An 18,313-nucleotide genomic window follows, 5' to 3' on the forward strand; every position below is an offset into this window, starting at 1 on the left:
CTTTCTGCTTTTACAATTTTTTTTAATTCCACATATAAGAGATAACATACAGAATTTGTCTTCCTCTATTTGACTTATCACATTTAGCATGTTTTCAAGGTCCACCCATGTCATAGCAAATGGCAGAATTTCTTTTCTCATGGCTGCATAGTATTACATTATATTCGTATGTATATAAATGTGTGTGTGTGCACGTGTGTGTATACACACACATATGCCGCCACATCTTCTTTATCCATTCATCCTTTGCTGGACACCCAGGTTGTTTCTGTATCTTGACTATTGTGAATGATGCTACAATAAAAATGGGAGTACATATGTCTCTTCAATAATGTGTTTTCATTTCCTTTGGATACATATCCAGAAGTGGGATAACAAGATCATATGGTAGTTCTACTTTTTTTAAAAGTTTTTTTGTTTGTTTTAGTGTTTATTTTTGAAAGAGAGAGGGAGACCATGAGCAGGGGAAGAGCAGAGAGAGAGGGAGACACAGAATTTGAAGCAGACTGTAGGCTCTGAGCTGTCAGCACAGACGTGGGGCTCAAACTCACAGACTGTGAGATCATGACCTAAGCTGAAGTCAGACACTTAACCGACTAAGCCACCCAGGCGCCCCTAGGTCTACCTTTAATTTCGGAGGAATCTCCATGCTGTTCTTCATAGTGGCTGAACCAGTTTACTTACTATTATAATTTGTAATAAAATAATGTTTGCACTTATCTAGCCACACATTGGCTTATAACAAAATTAACAATGTTGTACCTCCCAGATGTAATACTTAATGAATCTAATAATTGAACTCCTGACAGTACAACATATGGTTATTTATGAGTAAATTCAGGTTTGAGAAGTAGATGCAGATTTTGTTTAGTCTATGGACTCAGAAGACATAACAATTCTTACAAACTCTTTCATTGTATTTCATAATTACATATTTGATGGTATACTTTGTAGAAATCCTAAGATTAAACCAATTAACTAAATAAACTTTCAAAGATCCACTCAATTTTCAGGCCTACCTGTGACCTGTTGCGTCAATATTTATAAGTCATTGTTTTTACTTGACCACTCCATGCTCTGGATGCTTCTTCAATCATTGCCTAGAATGATTACAGAAAAATTATGCCCAAGTGGAGAATCACTCCCCCCAAATGTATTTTATGGCTATAGAGGAGGACCTTAAGGAGGCTCTATTAAATATCAGCCCAGACTTTTCCTTCACCAAGAGTACCAGGGTATAACAGGCTCTCCTGGTGTTGGGGAGGTGTTCTGAATTTCTTCCACATTCTCTCTTGGGCCTAGATTAAATCCCACTCCTCTGGCTGCCATATGGTCCTAATGGTGGTGGCCATAGCAGAGTACTTTGTTCACTCCAGCAGACTCCTATCTTCACTCTCCCAGTATCCTCTGGTCTGACAGTCTAGTCTCTAAAATGAACTTTAGCCCAGTGGAAGGGGCAATCTTCTTCACTAGAGGCACACCACAGGAAGATGGTTGTATACAAAGGAGACGCCTTTCTGCTCAGACACCAGACTGTACCACAAGGATCCTCTTGTTCCCAGGGCTGAGGGGCCCATCTTTTGCACTTCTGGCTGCCACCCTCTCCTACCACCAGACTTTGGCACAGTAAGAATGGTATTAGTCAAAATTGACTGGCCAAGAGCAAGAATGAAATTGTTACTAAATTTCTTAGATATATTAGGATTATGGTTTTATTGGAAAGTGTCTTTTTTAGGAGACGTGTGCTGATGTATTTTGAGATAAGTGTTATGGTATCTCACTTTCAAATAGTTCAGAGGGAGCCTGGGTGGCATCTGACTTTGGCCTAGGTCATGATTTCCCCAGTCCCAAATTCAAGCCCTGCGTCAGGTTCTGTGCTGATAGCTCAGAGTCTGGAGCCTGTTTCATATTCTGTGTCTCCCTCTCTCTCTCTCTGCTTCTCCCCCATTCACACTCTATCTAAAAGTAAATAAACATTAAAAAATTTTTTAAATCAAATAGTTCAGAAAACCAAACACACACACACACACACACACACACACACACACACACACACACACAGAGCACTTGTGCAGTATATTAATCTGTTTCCACTAATTATCTGCTTATAAATAGAAAAACTGAGGTCAAGGGAGATCTGTTCATAGGTTAAGGCACCAGGATTATACATGATTCTGCCAAAGGGTGATTGATTAATCCTAAAGGTATTTTTGCTCTTGGCGGGGAGAAGCAACTGGGTGCCACTGCCATCAGCCTCAGCATGGTCTATCCTGGACCACAAAATGATTGTAATATGGAGAAGGAACATCAAATATGAAATGAGCATGTCTGGGTGTCTGTAAATTGAGTACTGGTCGGGAGAACCATGTGTAGCCCTGACAGCTGGTCTTAAAAATAACGTGAAACACAAGCAAAGGGTTCAGTCTGGTTGCCAGGCAACCCTGCCACCAGCTCCCTTTCAGTTGACCTTTTTTGTTTCTATATACTTAATATTTATAATTTCTGGACCTCCTTTGATTCATTTAAGATTTAATGAGTACTGTTTGTATAAGTTGAAGGGATCCAGGATAGACCAGACTGTAAGTTCTGAAACTAACAGGGCAGAATTCTTGCCTTCAAGCATCTTACAGTCTAATAAGGGGTCCTGGGTGGCTCAGTCAGTTAAGCATAGCACTCTTGAGTTCGGCTCAGGTTATGATCTCATGGTTTATGAGATCGAGCCCTGTGTAGGGCTCCCTGCTGACAGCACAGAGCCTGTTTGGGATTCTCTCTGCCCCTTAGCTGCTTCCACTTGCTCTCTCAAAATAAACTTAAAAAAAAAAAAAAAGCAGGTACACAATTACTATGATTATGTTTAACATAATCCTTTACTACTTGCAACATAATTACATCTGCAAAGATCCTTTTACCAAAGTAACATTTATAAGTTCCAGGGATTAGAACCTGTTACCTTCAGGGGACATTTTCAGCCTACTACAGATGGGGGACTTTGGAAAGCCTACTTTTGGGGCAGGGGGCAGAGGGAGAGAGAATCCCAAGCAGGTTATACACCCAGTGTGGAGACTGACACAGGGCTCGACCTCACAACTGTGAGATCATGACTTGAACTGACATGAAAAGTTGGATGCTTAATTGACTGAGCCATCCAGGTGCCCCTGGAAAGCCCACTTCTAAGGGGTGACTACTGAAGTTCTTGTTTGTCATCTGAATAGCTGACTGGCAACTAGAGCTAAGTCATATTCAAAATGGTATCCTGATTCTCTGTAAGCCCAGACGGAGGTGCCTTCCTTTGCTTACTTTACCATTATGTTTCCTCAAACTTTCATTAACTAAAGTAACCTGGGTAGATCTCTTGCTTGCCAATTCAAAGGGTCAAACTGTAACAAAATAGCTGACCTAAGAAGGGTTTGTTTTATACATAATTTTCATACAAATATCAATAGTTAGTTGTAGATCTTTGGACTATTAGTTTAGCCTGTACTCCCCTTCTCTGAGAACTACCTCCCCAACTAAGGGAGGGGGCCTTTCGGATATGTGGATACTAAATTACTATGTCATTTAGTAATGACAGTAGCCCCCTAGCCAGAGCTGACTGGATCAAAGGCAGGTGCTTAACTAAGTTGGATCAATCATATTCTCTTCAGGAGCTTAGGACACTGCTCACTTGGTTTCTGGAATTGAAATGAATTGTTGATATAGCCCTGAAAGGCTATACTTTTTGCAAGTAAAAACCATCATGTAGAGAGAAGCAGAGACAAGTGACCGTGAGAACTCAAGAAAATGCAGCTGCCTTGATTCCTTTTTTAAATTTAAACTTTAAAAAAAATTGGGGCACCTGAGTGGCTCAGTTGGTTGGGCATCCGACTTCAGCTAGGTCATGATCTGACAGTCCGAGTTTGGGCCCCGCGTCGGGCTCTGTGCTGACAGCTCAGAGCCTGGAGCCTGCTTCGGATTCTGTGTCTCCCTCTCTCTGCTCCTCTCCCACTTGTGCTCTGTCTCTCTCTCTCTCAAAAATAAATAAAACATTAAAAAAAAATAAACTTAAAAAAAATCTTTTAATGTTAACTTATTTTTTTGAGAGACAAAGCATGAGCAGGGGAGGGGCAGAGAGAGAAAGAGACACAGAACCCAAAGCAGGCACCAGGCTCTGAGCTGTCAGCACAGAGCCTGATGCGGGGCTTGAACTCCCTGACTGCAAGATCAGGACCTGAGCTGAAGTCAGGCAGATGTCAGTCAGTCAGTCAGTTGGTACAAATGCTTAACCGACTGAGCCACCCAAGCGCCCTAAACTTTCTTTTAAAGCTTATTTGAGAGAGTGCGTGCGCATGTATGCATGTGATCTGGGGGTGAAGTGAGAGAGAGACAGAGGGAGAGAATCCCAAGCAGGCTCCGTCCTGTTAGCACAGAGCCTGAGGTGGGGCTCTATCTCACAAACCTCCAGATCATGACCTGAGCCGAAATCAAGAGTCGGACACTCAACAATCGACTGAGCTACCCAAGCGCTCCTTTTTTTAAAAAAATTTTTTTAATTTTATTTTTTTAAGACAAAGAGACAGGGAGAGAGAGCAAGTGGGGGAGAGGGGCAGAGAGAGAATCTCAGGCAGGCTCCACACTCAGCTCAGAGCCTGAAGCCTACTTTAGATTCCATCCTCCTCTGTCTGCCCCTTCCCCACTTGTGCTCTCTCAGGAAAAAAAAAAATTAAAACAAAACAAAACAAAACAAAACATGCAGAGAAGACAGTGATCCGGCCATGATGAAAAGGAACTTACTCTTGACATACTATCTTGGTTTCTATTCTCTACTTCTCTCTCGTCTCTACTTTTATCTTCTGCTTAGTCAGAATTTCTGCTTATTCGTAACTTTGGCTTATTCTTGGTTGTATCAGCACCACAGCCTGGATTACTACATAATATCCTAAACTGATCTGACCCTGAAGCCCTTTTCTTAGAAACAACAGAGAGTGACTGTCAGCAAAGTCTTCTGGGCTTTATAGAGAACAAGTAAGAACAGGTTTCTTCTTCCAACTTGGTAAGGTTCCTCAAGACATCCTAGGATCGGAATTAACCAATGTCATTTGGTTACACTACACTTGGATTAGATCATATGTGGGCTTCCCTGAGGCAGGAGGCTTGACAAGACAACCAAGATCCTTTCCAGGTAAGTAATCATGTCTGCAATTTTCCTAGTTCTTTGTTATTTAATAACTCTGAGTTCGATTACTTCTCCTCCTCCAAATTTTAATGTCACTTACTACATAAAGTATTACCCAATTATCTTTTGCTCAATGTCTTATAATTTATACAATGGAAGGGTATTATTCAAAATATGACAATGGGCGTTGAGGCAGGCACTTGTTGGGATGAGCACCGGGCGTTGTATGTAAGCCAATTTAACAATAAATTATATTAAAAAATATGACAAACATTAAGAATGACAAAAATGAAGAAAGAGGATTTTTTTCAACCTATAAAAAGTTCTGCTGCAGTTTTTCAAATTTTTTATTGGATTTAAAATGCTTTTAAGGGATATACAGATACACAACTAGTTTGATCAGCTACTAATATATTTTGGTATCCCTTTATTTTTGTACTCAACAGCCAGTTCACCTTTTCTCCATGTTCAACACTTAGTTTTGGTAAAATTTTGCCATGTTCTTCTTCATCTGTTACTAGAGCATGAGTATTTCTACCCTGCTTTGTATAAGCTGCTTTTTTAGTCTTCTTCCTGTGGGTATGTTTCGTAGGGCTCTTCTGTTTTTTTTCAACTTCACTGCTTACATCCCACAACATTATCTTCCCATCATTCCCTCCAGTAAGCAGCATATAGGATTCTGGCAGAAAGCAGACCTGGGATACTCCCAAAGTGTGGCCCTTAAATCCCAGTTCTTGTTCACACTTAACTCCCACCACCCTAAAGATTCGAACCTTACCATCTTCTGCACCACAGCTAAAAATATTGCCACATGATGCTACAGACACAGAGTGGGCTAAAGCAGGGTTTAAAAGCTGACCAGGTGATTGTGGGCTTTCCATCTCTTCTGTTTCATCTTCCTGCAAATTTGTAATCCAGAGTGGCCGTGCTTTCTGAAGGTTCCACAGCATCACCTTTAAATAAGAGGAAGTTATGTAGTCAAACAGAGGCCTAGCCATTTTGCTCAACTATCATGCTTATTCCACTTGTAATAAAGTCATCAAAGTAGTCTGATAATAATTAGTATGATACATTTCTAGCAATATTAAATTTTTAAAAATTCAGCTGGCACCACAATGTGCCAGTGGAAAAACTCAGATGCCAATGTAGAAAACAAGATCCTGAATAACTTGGGATTAACAAACCCATCAAACTGTAATCCACATTCTTGAGCAGTTGCATTTCTTTAAGTCACTGTACCCTCATCTCTACAAGTAAAACAGAACATTATAAAACTTATTAATTTTAGTCTATGCTGGCTGCAAGTCAGAAAGCCTGTCAACTAAATAAATGAAATCTGGATCATCACTGAAATGATTTGTATCTGGGATGCTTTCTCTTTCCTTTCATACAACCTAAAGTACCCATTTTAGAGGCTTACCTCAAGTTCCTGTCCCTCTAGGAAGGCTTTCCTAAATATTCCAGCCCACTTCTCTCTTGCCTGTATTTAATTTCTATGCTTTTAATTAACCTATACTATTAGCTTGTCAGTTTCTTGAGATTTAATTCACCTTAAACATTTTTTCGCAAATTTTAAGTAGGCTCCACGCCCAACATGGGGATTGGACTCACAACTCTGAGATCAAGAATCATGTGCTCTACCAACTAAACCAGCCAGACATCCTGAGATTTAATTAATCTTTGCTTAATACCTGGAAAGAGCAAAAATTCCATATCCATCTGTTGATTAATTTGACATCCTGGCATATGTGGGTTTTTTTGTTGTTCCCTACCATGATTTTGGACCTACTAAATTGATTTAAATGAAATGTTAATTAAAACCTGTTTAAAACAAAACAAAAAACTTTGTGAATTGATTTTACTCTATAATCTAGTGATTCATTTTCTTCCCACAGCAACCAATTTGAAAAGGAAAATATTCTTCATACTTTCAGAGAATAGACAGCTTTATTTTACCATCTAGTATTATCCCTTAATTATTACTCACAATTTAAAATAGACACTAGAATAAACATGGTTCAGTCAAAAGCACAGATCTGAACTGACAAGATCACTACTGCTGATGAATATTAAGGATTTGGTTTTCTATTGAAGGTAACTGCCCTCAACTCAGCCTCTGAAAGAAGTGACCTCTAATAACACATTCTGCTTCTATCAAGAAAAGCACTGAAAACTCTTTTAGATTGGATTTATAACATTTTACTAAGTGGCCAGCAGTTGCTATTTGGCTGAAGCTAAAATATTAACAAACTAAAATAAATTAAAGTAAAATAAAGAAATACCAGAAAATATAACAAAGATGTGATATGGACATGATATGGAAACAAATCCCTAAAAAAAAAAAATCTGAACACAAGGCAAACGGCACATTCCCGAATCTGCTAACTTAACTGTCTTGGCAGGTATCCCCAAGTCTTTCTTGCACTACCGTGCATGATGCCTAGATTATATTTTCTGCCCTCTTAAGACATTAACTATACTCAAAGTATTTTCAGCAGCTTAAACATTTTTGTATTTACTGAAATCTAAATGTGTTAACAGCCATCCCAGATTCTACCAATCCAAGAATAATTTTCAAGTATTGAAGATTTCCAGACTGTTCCTTTCTGGACATTCTCTATACTACTTTACTCTTCCTAACTGCCAAAGATTCCAAGGTGTTTTACAATTTCTCAACCACCTGGTTCAAGTGGTGTCACTCAAAGCAGGAAAGCAAGAGATACTAAAAGAAAAGAACACAAGAGTCTGGGGGTTATGGTCCTACAAAACGTCAGTGGGGGGAGAAAGTGGACAACTGGCAAATGTTCAGAAGTGAATGCAATCACATCAAAGTGACCCTGCTCACAAATTCCTCCCCCTACAAAAACATTTCTTTCCATAGAAAAGATTCATTTTTAAGGGAAAAAAAAAGCCTTCCTGCCATTCTGATCCTTAAGTATTTGTACTAGTGATCCTTCAAACTCCAGAAAAAACAATAAACCTTTTGAACCATTTATTTTCAGATGTGGAAATGAGGGGCAAAAAATCAATGTGTATGCCACAGAAATATATGATGGTCTCAAATTTCCAAAGGTCTTTACAAGAGAAAACTGTATCTGAGTGGTGGCTACACATGTATTTAATGTTCTTCTTATACTTTACACATATATTATAAATATTTTGTAGTTATTTATTAAAAAATTAAGCAGTCTAGGAGCTCCTGGGTGGCTCAGTCGGTTGAGTTTCCGACACTTGATTTTGGCTTAGGTCATGATCCCAGGGTCTTGGGATCCGTGCTGTTTGCATGGAGCCTGCTTAAGATTCTCTCTTTCCCTCTCTGCCACTCTCCCGCATTTGCACTCTCTCTAAAAAAAAAAAAAAAAAAAAAAAATTAAGCAGTCTCAAATGTCTTAATAAATCAATTTGTTAAGTTCCCTGCCACTCTAAGTGTGCTTTGCCTAATTATTTAAACTGATGTAAATCAAAGGGTATAATTTTTATGATTTCTGTAATAACAAAGATAGGTACATTGAATATATCTCCTGTGTGTGGCAATAATTCAATTCCTGCCTTGAGGTAAAATGTGTTTGTTCAGAGAGAAAGAGCTCTCAAAATTAACCTTATAACAACTCCATTCCACTTTTATGCCTACAATCTTGGACTCCTTCAGATTAGCTATTCTTAAAGTTTAGAATAACATCAGATAACCAGGTTTTAAGAAGTAAACTGTTAGATACACAACTTGACCGGAAGTCAAATGCTTAACTGACTGAGCCACTCAGGCACTCCAAGGAAAGTAATTTCTTAAAAGTTCTGTGTGCTTACCACTGTTAAATCACAACCCAATGCAGAAATTAATCTACAGTAAATATTTAGGTCTTGGCAGTCAAATCAAATAAGCAATTACCTAAGCCTCCTTTTCACAAAATATTTAGGTTGTTCTATATTGCTCTCTAGCAGTTGCCTGCCACTAGAACTTCTCTTCCAGAACCGACGGCAAAATAAATTCTAGATGCCCATTTCTTATCTAATCTGAGAAGTATATAGGTCATTTTTGCACACCTAATTGTTTACTGCCATGCCTAGTATATTAATGAACCAGAGATTGGAAACTGGTACAGCCTAAGGTTGAAAGAATGACTAGTCAAAGAGACACTGTACAATCTGCCTACTCAACACAGATATCCACCTGGATGTGTAGGTCTTTTGTGTGTGTGTGTGGGGGGGTGCGCACGCGCGCGCGCGCGTGTGTGTAGGTCTTTCTGTATAACCAAAATAGGCAGATTATCACCATGAGGGCAGAAAATGTAGGTTTGTAAGGGCTTGGTCAAGACCTAGGTGTGGATAAAGAGTTTATAGGTTGTAGGGTCACTGTGCCCCTCAAATGCAGAATGATTCCCAACAGAGGAACTATAAACATTTTTGGTAAGACAATTCTTTATTGTTTAGGGACTGTCCCAGTGCTGCTGGCCATCCACTGATCCTGCCTACTAACTACCAGTAGCTTGGGGGAGGGTAATGGCAGTCATTGTGGAAACAACAAAACCCAGCCTCGTTTATTTCTAACTTATGAGGGGGTGTAGTGGGTAGAGAAGGGAGGGGTAAAGACTGCTGGCCAAATAGGTGAAAAGATAAAGCCTTTGATGATATTAATGGAATCACAAAGTCTTGAAAGATACTGTACACAGTAAAGAATATAGACTGGGGCACATGGGTGGCTCAGTTGATTAAGTATCCACCTCTTGATCTCAGCTTACGTCACAATCTAATGGTTCGTGGGGTCGAGCTGTGGATAGGGCTCTGTGCAGACACCGTGGAGCCTGCTTGGGATTCTCTTTCTCTCTCCCTCTCTGACCCTCCTCCACATACTTTCTTTCGCAAAATAAATAAATAAACATTAAAAAAAAGAATAAACACTTATAACTGTGCAGGACACACGTCATTAATAAACAATGGTTCTTTTTCTAGAAGTCGCCTGTTTGCAAACCAAGAACCTTTTCTAACACATTGCTGATGATCTCCTGCTTGAGATTTCCTGTTTGTGATACCTCTGGTGTCACAGAAAAAAAATACAGCCTTTGGAGCCAGAGAGACTCAAGTCCGAAACTCAATTCAGGCAGCTATATGGATACTTAATTTGAACCTCAGTCTCATTTCTAAAAAAGTAACAGTAATTATCAGGGTATGAGTTGAATGAAAACTAATATGTAAAGCACTGGCAAGTAGTAAGTGCTTACCAAAGAGAAACCATGATTATTCTCACTCCAGTGATACATTTATTTTTAACTAGGCTTCATGCCCAGCATGGAGGCCAATGTGGGGCTTAAACTCACAACTCTGAGATCAAGACCTGAGCTGAGATCAAGAGTTGAATTGGACACTTACCTGACTGAGCCACCCAGGCACCCCTACAAGATTTACTTTTAAGAGGAAGTACATCTGGGGCATCTGGGTGGCTCAGTTGGTTGAGCATCCGACTTCAGCTCAGGTCATGATCTCACAGTTTGTGAGTTCAAGCCCCCCGTTGGGCTCTGTGCTGACAGCTCAGAGCCTGGAGCCTCTTCAGATTCTGTGTCTCCTTCTCTCTATGCCCCTTCCCCACTCATGCTCTGTCTCTCTCTGTCTCTCAAAAATGAATAAACGTTAAAAAAAAAAAAAAATTAAGAGGAAGTACATCTGCTATGGGAAAGTTCAAGCTATCTGAAAGCTTTCTTTTATTAAACCAAACCAAAGTCTGCTTCCCCATGACTTCTATTACCACTAGCACATTCCACTTTTCCCCCTCATGAAAACTAAGAATTAAACAGTTCCATTTCCAGGGCGCATGGATGGCTGAGTCAGTTAAGTATCTGACTCTTGGTTTCAGCTCAGGTCATGATCTCACAGTTCATGGGTTAGAGCCCTGCACTGGGCTCCGTGCTGACAGTGTGGAGCCTGCTCAGGATTCTCTCCCCCCTGCCCCAGTTCATGCTCTTTCTAATAAATAGATAAATAAAAAAATAAACAAACACTTCCATTTTACCCACATAACGGGTTTCTTGCTATATCCACTCTTCTGACAGACTTCCTCTGAATTTGGTCTAATTTGTGATGTGATGTTCCTTTTAAAACTTACTCAAGGCAATGCTCTGATCTTGGTCACCAATATACAATAATTCAATTAATACACCACAGAATTTTAAAGTAAGAACAACAAGAGATTCTCTCTCTCTTTTCTTTTAGAAAAAATAATAGAACTTGTAGAGAGTGGGCGATAGTCTTCCTTCAGCATGCTCCTGTTTAAAAAGATGTTTAGAATCAAATATTTCAATTCTCAGGTTTTATGACTGTCTTAAGCACAGAGAAAGGAAGGCTAAAGGATAAATGATTACTTTATGAATAAAATCTACTTGGCTTTGTCAAGTTAGCATTAAACATGCAGAAATAAAGCTCATGCTTCATACACAGATAAGACACGTTAGAGAACAGAAAATGCAAAGATATATTTAGCCTGGTCAGTAATTTGATCGTTACCAAACCCATTAAAAATTACCCAAGTACTCTCTGCAAAATATTCATTACCTGCATATCCAGTCCACATGACACCAGGCTCTGAGGTCTTTGAGGCCGAAAAGCTACCGAAGAACAGATATTGGAATGTCTCTTCAGTGATCTGCTAACTTTCTTATTTTCCAAATCTAGGATTTTGATTGCTCCGGAGTCATCGGCAGAAGCCAGCAGGTTTTCAGTTTCATTCAATGAGAGACAATTGATCTCTTCTTCATTCACATGAAAATGGTCCAAGGAACCTTTGAGTGACCGGACATCCAGTAAGCTAATGGTTTCTCCATGTGAAGCATAGAGCTTAGTGGGGCAGGAGGGAGAGAATAAGACACTGGTAACATCATCAGCCCCTTGGAAGCGTTTATGTCCTAATGGAGTCCCATCTTCACCCCAAACCATAAGATCACCACCCTCTGCTCCAGAAGCGACTAGGCCTTCTTGACTTGCATTCAGGCAGAGAATAGGTGAAGAATGTCCACCAGTCCACTTGACTGCCATTATGGCCCAGAAGACACTGTGGAGAGGGGGAAAAAAACTATAATCTCTTATTTAAGAACTTGATGGGAGGAGACAAATACAATATGCAGTATTTCACTTAAATATTTAAAAAAAAATTTTTTTTTTAACGTTTATTTATTTGTGAGACAGAGAGAGACAGAGCATGAACAGGGGAGGGTCAGAGAGAGAGGGAGACACAGAATCGGAAATAGGCTCCAGGCTCTGAGCTGTCAGCCCAGAGCCCGACACGGGGCTCGAAATCACGGACTACGAGATCATGACCTGAGCCGAAGTCGGACGCCCAACCGACTGAGCCACCCAGGCGCCCCTCACTTAAATATTTAAAAAGACATCTAAAAAACCTTAATTTAAAAAAAAGGACATTTGAAGATCAAGTCTACAAAAGTTTAGTTGAACACAGGATTGTGGTACACCTGGCTGGCACATGCCTAAATGGACTTTCTATGCTATCAGGGACCCAGGCAAACCTTGTCCTCTAGCATCTGATATGAGGTTCACATTAGAATAAACATCATATATTTAAATTAGTAAAAATTATTTTTAAAAGAGAGATGCTTGGGGCACCTGGATGGCTCGGTCGGTTAAGCATCCGATTCTTGATTTCAGTTTAGGTCATGATCTCATGGTTTGTGAGTTTGAGCCCCACATCCAGCTCTGTGCTGAAAGTGTGGAGCCTGCTTGGGATTCTCTCTCTCCCCTCCCCCATCTCTGCCCCTCCCCCCTCAAAACAAACAAACAAACAAACAAACAAACATTTAGGGGCAACTGGGTGGCTCGGTTGAGTGTCCGACTTCAGCTCTAGTCATGATCTCAGTTTGTGGGTTCAAGGCCCGCATCAGGCTCTGTACCGACAGCTCAGAGCCTTAAGCCTGCTTCAGATTTTGTGTCTCCCTCTCTCTCTCTCCCCCTCCCCCACTCTTTCTCTCTCTCTCTCTCTCTCTCAAAATAAACGTTAAAAATAATTAAAAATAAACTTAAAAAAATAAAAAATAAAAGAGAGCTGTTCAATTATCAAGTTATATCTTTTATATGAATAATGTTTTAGAGAATGAGCTCTGGAGCTAGATTCTCTGAGTTTGAATAGCTCTACTACCTATTATTAGCTGGGTGACTTTGGTCAAGTTACTGAACCTCTCTGTGATTCATTTTCCTTCTCTATAAAATGGGGGTAATAAAAATAATAGCACCATTTCACAGGATCATAGCAAAATAATATGTGTAAAGCACATATAACAGTGTCTGGTACATAATGAGGGCTCAACAAATACTACCATGATCACTTTTCCTATTAAAAAAAAAATATTTTAATGCAATCTCTACACCCAACATGGGGCTCTAACTCATAAACCCAAGATCAAGAGTCACATGCGCCACTGACTGAACCAGCCAGGCACCCCTCACTTCTCCTATTTTTATTAGGCTGGTCAAAGTGGTATCATGTATCTACATCAATTGTCCTCAAAGTATGGCCTCCAGACCAGCAGCATCAGCATAAACTAGGAACTTAGAAATATAAATTGCCCAATACTACCCTAGAGAATCAGAAATGCTGGGGTTGGGGCCTAGCCATTTGACAATAGTTAAAAAAAAATTTTTAACATTTATTCATTTTTTGAGAGACGGAGTGTGAACAGGGGAGGGACAGAGGGAGACACAGAATCCAAAGCAGGTTCCAGGCTCTGAGCTGTCAGTACAGACCTGGAAACGGGGCTTGAACTCAAGAACTGTGAGATCGTGACCTAAGCCGAAGTGGGCTTAGGTCACCCAACGTGGGGCTCAAACTCACAACCCTGAGATCAAGAGTCACATGTTCTATTGACTGAGCCAGCCAGATGCCCTGTACTCATGTATTTTTAATTACTTTATCACCCACTTAACACTTAACAGCAGTACTTATGTGCGAAATTGAGATTCTTGATACACTAGGCATCCCAGATTTATATAATGAAACTGTCATATAATACCACCCTGCCTTAACTGCCTGTTGGATAAAGCAAAAAAAGGAAATCAGGGCAATTTATATAACTCTAAATGGTTAGAGAAAAGAAAGCAAACAAACCTACCGGGAGAATTTATCTAGTGAGAAATTGCCATTGCTGCTTTCATATTTTCAGATATGAAACCTGAATTTAGTCCAATAGCACAGAGATAAATTTCCTAATATTGTTCTGAAAAATGATTTAAAATAATCTGGCAATCTGCCCGAAGTTTCTATTCCTGACACAAAGCTTATTTCCTCCCATTTTTAGACACTCGCACATACACAAAATCACTAACTAGACTGCAAAAAAATCACTAATCTTTTAGTAATCAAAGTAACGGGGGGGGGGAAGTAACAGAAACATGGTCACATAAACAGATATAGCAATTCTCATAAAGATGACAAAATAGGAGAGACAAAAAGATTTATTTAAAAAAACATTTATTTCAGCAGAAGCACTGAATTAGTATACAGACGAAACTAAAGACTGAAGTAAATAAGTTTTAAAGGAGAGGTTTGGAGAGGAAATGACTCAGAAAGAGGTAAAGACAGGGAACTCGGGTAGTTTGATTTTTGCTGACAAGTAATGAAATAGTAGTTAAATAATTTTCTACCATAAAAAAGGCTTTTGCCAAATGTTCCAGATAAACGAAGAAAAAAGTACTCTTAGCACAATTTGAAATAAATGTTATTAACGTTATTTAGGCTTAGGGACTGTCATCTGTGGTGACTGACTTATCACGTTAACATAGATAAAATGCTACCTTAAAATATGAAGTTTGTATTAACCATTGAAAAGACCAGTAGAGTTACAAATAATTTTAACTTTTTTCTTTAGAGAATTGATCGATTATTTCCTATGTTAGTTTTAATTTTTCTACAGTGAATCCACTTTAAAGTCCGGGGAAGTCTGCCCTCTACAGCTTTAGGATTTTGTGTGCATGTATGTTTTTGAATTCCTACTGGGATTTTAAGTTTTCTCTAAGGCAAGAATGAGGCAAGGTTTCTAGTACTTCTGTTTTCCCATCACGTATCTACCCACAGGTGACCTAAGTAAATGCCGACTGGTCAAGTTTTAGCAGGTTTTCTGCCTAGTATAATTTTTTTCTGGAAAAGACTAACTCATTAAAGACACACATGGTTAAGCTCACCCCAAAGTGTGAGAAATTAGGCAATAAATGGATTTTGAGCTTAAAGGAACTATTACAGACAACACAGCTCCTGTAAATTTTTCCATAATGGAACCAGTAAGTGTCTATTAATCTTACAAAACCAAGGTCAGCCCTACCTTAACCTCTACGCACCAGTGTAAAATACAAATTAAACTTCTAATCTCTACATCACATAATATTTACTGATCACCAAGCTAGTCAGAAATATAAAAATAAAGACCTATTATGGAGAATGTTAAGAAAAATAGTTGAAGGGCTCCTGGGTGGCTCAGTCAGCTAAGCATCCAAGTTTGGGTCAGGTCATGATCTCAGAGTCATGAGTTCAAGCCCCACATTGGGCTCTCTGTTATCAGCACAGATCCTCTGTCCCTCTCCTCTCTCTGCCCTTCCCCCGCTTGTGTGCTCTCTTTCTCTCAAAAATAAACAAACATTAAAAAAATAAAATTAAAGCAAGAAAAACTGTTGGGAAAGTCCCAGAAATGTACTATACATTGAAGCATTTCAGCTTATGCAGGGTATTGATCACGGGAGTCAACCAGAACCCCTGGGATCACTTGTTCAGTCTACAAAATTAAAATTATTTGTTCTTATTTGAAACATACCCAAAGGCCACTATCAAAAAGTATTAAACAACAGGGGTGCCTGGGTGATGCAGATGGTTGAGCACCTGACTTTTGATTTCAGCTCAGGTTATGCTATCATGGTTTGTGAATTTGAGCCCCGCATTGGGCTCTGTGCTCTCGGTGCGGGGCCTGCTTGGGATTCTCTCTCCTTCTCTCTTTGCTCCTCCCCAACTTGTGCACTCTCTCTCTCTCTCTCAAAATAAATAAATAAACTTAAAAAAAAAGTATTAAACAACAGATTGCTGTGGTATAAGGCAGTGGCAAAAAAATGTAATTAAATCTGAGTTAAATCAAAACAATCTTTCAGAAATGAGCTGTCAAGCCACTGTTTCTTGTTTTTCCTTACTGGGACAGCAAAGCCTACAAGAAATAGGTAGGAGCTATTACCTCCTTGTTCAGGTATCAGGTCAACAAGCTTCTCTTCTCATAGGTAACGTCTAAAGCAATTTATCATAGCCTATTGTGCATTACTCTAATTAGATAATAGTTTCCTTTAACACCTGATGAAATCATGGAGTGGGCAAGGAAAGGTGGGGTATCTTGAGAACATTTTTAGAAAGGGTGGAAGGCGAAGATGGAAGTTCTGAACAGTCAGAAGGCAGGAGGGTACTAAATATGGGGGAGGGGCAAGGTCAGGAGGATGATTTGTAGAAAGAAAAGGACCCAGTCATAAAATCTTTTCCTACTTTGAAATTCTGCCTGGGGCACTTGCAGGGGTACTTGCCACAAAGTCAGCTCACTGACTGGGCTATATTAGCACCAGAATTATCTCATAGATCCTTCAAAGGCTCCACCTCACCTACACTGTGACGGACAGAATAAATGTCAAAGTCTTTAATAACTGAATGATATCTAAATACTGCTCTAGTTATATTTCCATGTGCCCACACGTCCTTTTCAAGTGTCCGTGCCTTCAAAGCTGTTGATTCTACCTGGTTCTTTGTCCCCTTCTCAGATGGACCAAACTCTACTTATCTTTGAAGAAAAAAAAAAAAAAAAAAAAAATTAAAGTGCCTTCCCAAACAAAACTCTGACCTCCTTGGGAGGGGACATCTTGTATGTCCCATAGATGAAAGTTGAAAAATGAATAACGAATAAAACTCCCTAGTCTGAGATTACACTACCATTCAAACAATATGAGGTAGTCACTATCAGTATAATAAGTATAGGTCAATTTTTTTTCACGTTTGGGTTTTCCAAAGTTGGTCCTGATGTGGAGAAGCTGGATAGCAACCAAAATGATTGAAAGGCTGTGGCATTAGCACTAGTTAGTAAAGAATCTGGGATATTAAACGGGGAGGAAAAAAACATCTGGGAAGAAGGGACTAGCAAATAATAAACACCACTTACCAGAGAGTAGAGAAGGTAGTTGCTGTTCGTTTTTAATGGAGAATTAGAAATGTATTATACACAGAGGGAACTACTGAAAAGATTTCTTACCACATAAAGGCAAGACAGTGGAGTTGACTACTAAGGGAATCTGTGAGTCCTATAATAATTACCCCAGAGTTGTTTTGATAATTATATAAAACTCGAATCAAAGACCTGGCACAATGCGTTGTTCACATGATGGTTATTATTTTCTCTCACTAAGTATTCTTTAAAGGCTGTCAGAAAACTTTTGGCCACCTAGGAAAATGCAATATAACCAAATAATGCTTAAATTCTTTCTCTTCCAAGAAGCCATCTATAATTACAGCCTCCACATCATTCTCCCTATTGGAATGTCTAATTATATAAAAACACGCTGCCTGGATCCGCCTACTAATCGGGTTAGCAGGAAAAACTGGGAAAGGCTACATTTTGTCCAAAGAAGGGAGGACTTAATCAGCAATTACTCGGCACTTTCAGGCTATCGAAACATTTGGGCGGGGGTGGGGGGAGGTGGTGCGGGGATTCAAATATGATGACCTTATTTTCCAAATACACGCTAGGACTCAGGTTCTGATAAGTGCCAGTACCAACAAAGAACAACAGGGCTTGACCAGGAGAAGACGACCTCAGACGCCAAAGGTAAAGAAAGAAGATCCAACTTAAGTAGAAGGTGGCGGAGCTAGGACTTGGCTAGCAAGGAACTGGAAATTTCATGCGTTAGAGTGGAGTCTGAAGCAGGGACCTGACACAGGAAAACCTCACAGGGAAAGGGGCCCAGGAAAGCAGACGCGAGACCACTAGACCAAAAAAAGGAAAAGACACCGAAGAACAGCCACAAAGCCACAGATGCCAGCCTCATACCTGCGCTTCCCGCTTTCCTCCTCGGCGCCTCGTGATGACCTCACCTGTGGGCGCCCAATCCCATCTAGCGCTGGGCGCGGGGCGCCTCAGCCAAACAGTCACATCCGGG

The 18,313-nt window shown here is 39.8% G+C and overlaps 1 protein-coding gene across 2 annotated transcripts; it reads right to left on the bottom strand.

The window, feature by feature from the left end:
* Positions 1–5,481: 5,481 nt before the first annotated feature.
* On the bottom strand, positions 5,482–18,289 carry WDR53 (WD repeat domain 53). 2 transcript variants are annotated; one of them, XM_007090955.3, is made up of 3 exons: positions 18,205–18,289; positions 11,693–12,188; positions 5,482–6,105 (listed from the first exon to the last, which is right to left on the bottom strand). In XM_007090955.3, exons 2-3 carry the CDS (start codon positions 12,170–12,172, stop codon positions 5,509–5,511), a joined length of 1,077 nt encoding a protein of 358 aa, XP_007091017.1. In that variant the 5' UTR covers positions 12,173–12,188; positions 18,205–18,289; the 3' UTR covers positions 5,482–5,508. The 2 variants fall into 2 exon arrangements, with proteins under 2 accessions (XP_007091017.1, XP_042812353.1); XM_042956419.1 differs by lacking the exon at positions 18,205–18,289 and adding an exon at positions 17,320–17,771.
* Between the last annotated feature and the right edge of the window lie 24 nt (positions 18,290–18,313).

This window comes from Panthera tigris, chromosome C2 (genome assembly GCF_018350195.1).
Source record: "Panthera tigris isolate Pti1 chromosome C2, P.tigris_Pti1_mat1.1, whole genome shotgun sequence".
In the NCBI taxonomy this organism is placed as follows: domain Eukaryota; kingdom Metazoa; phylum Chordata; class Mammalia; order Carnivora; family Felidae; genus Panthera; species Panthera tigris.

Excerpts from the sequence above, each read along its gene's own strand:
- WDR53 (XM_007090955.3), bottom strand. The coding sequence starts at position 12,172 with ATGGCAGTCAAGTGGACTGGTGGACATTCTTCACCTATTCTCTGCCTG. Across the intron at positions 6,106-11,692 it reads CATGTGGACTGGATATGCAG|GTGATGCTGTGGAACCTTCA; the intron begins GTAATGAATATT and ends TCTTATTTAAAG.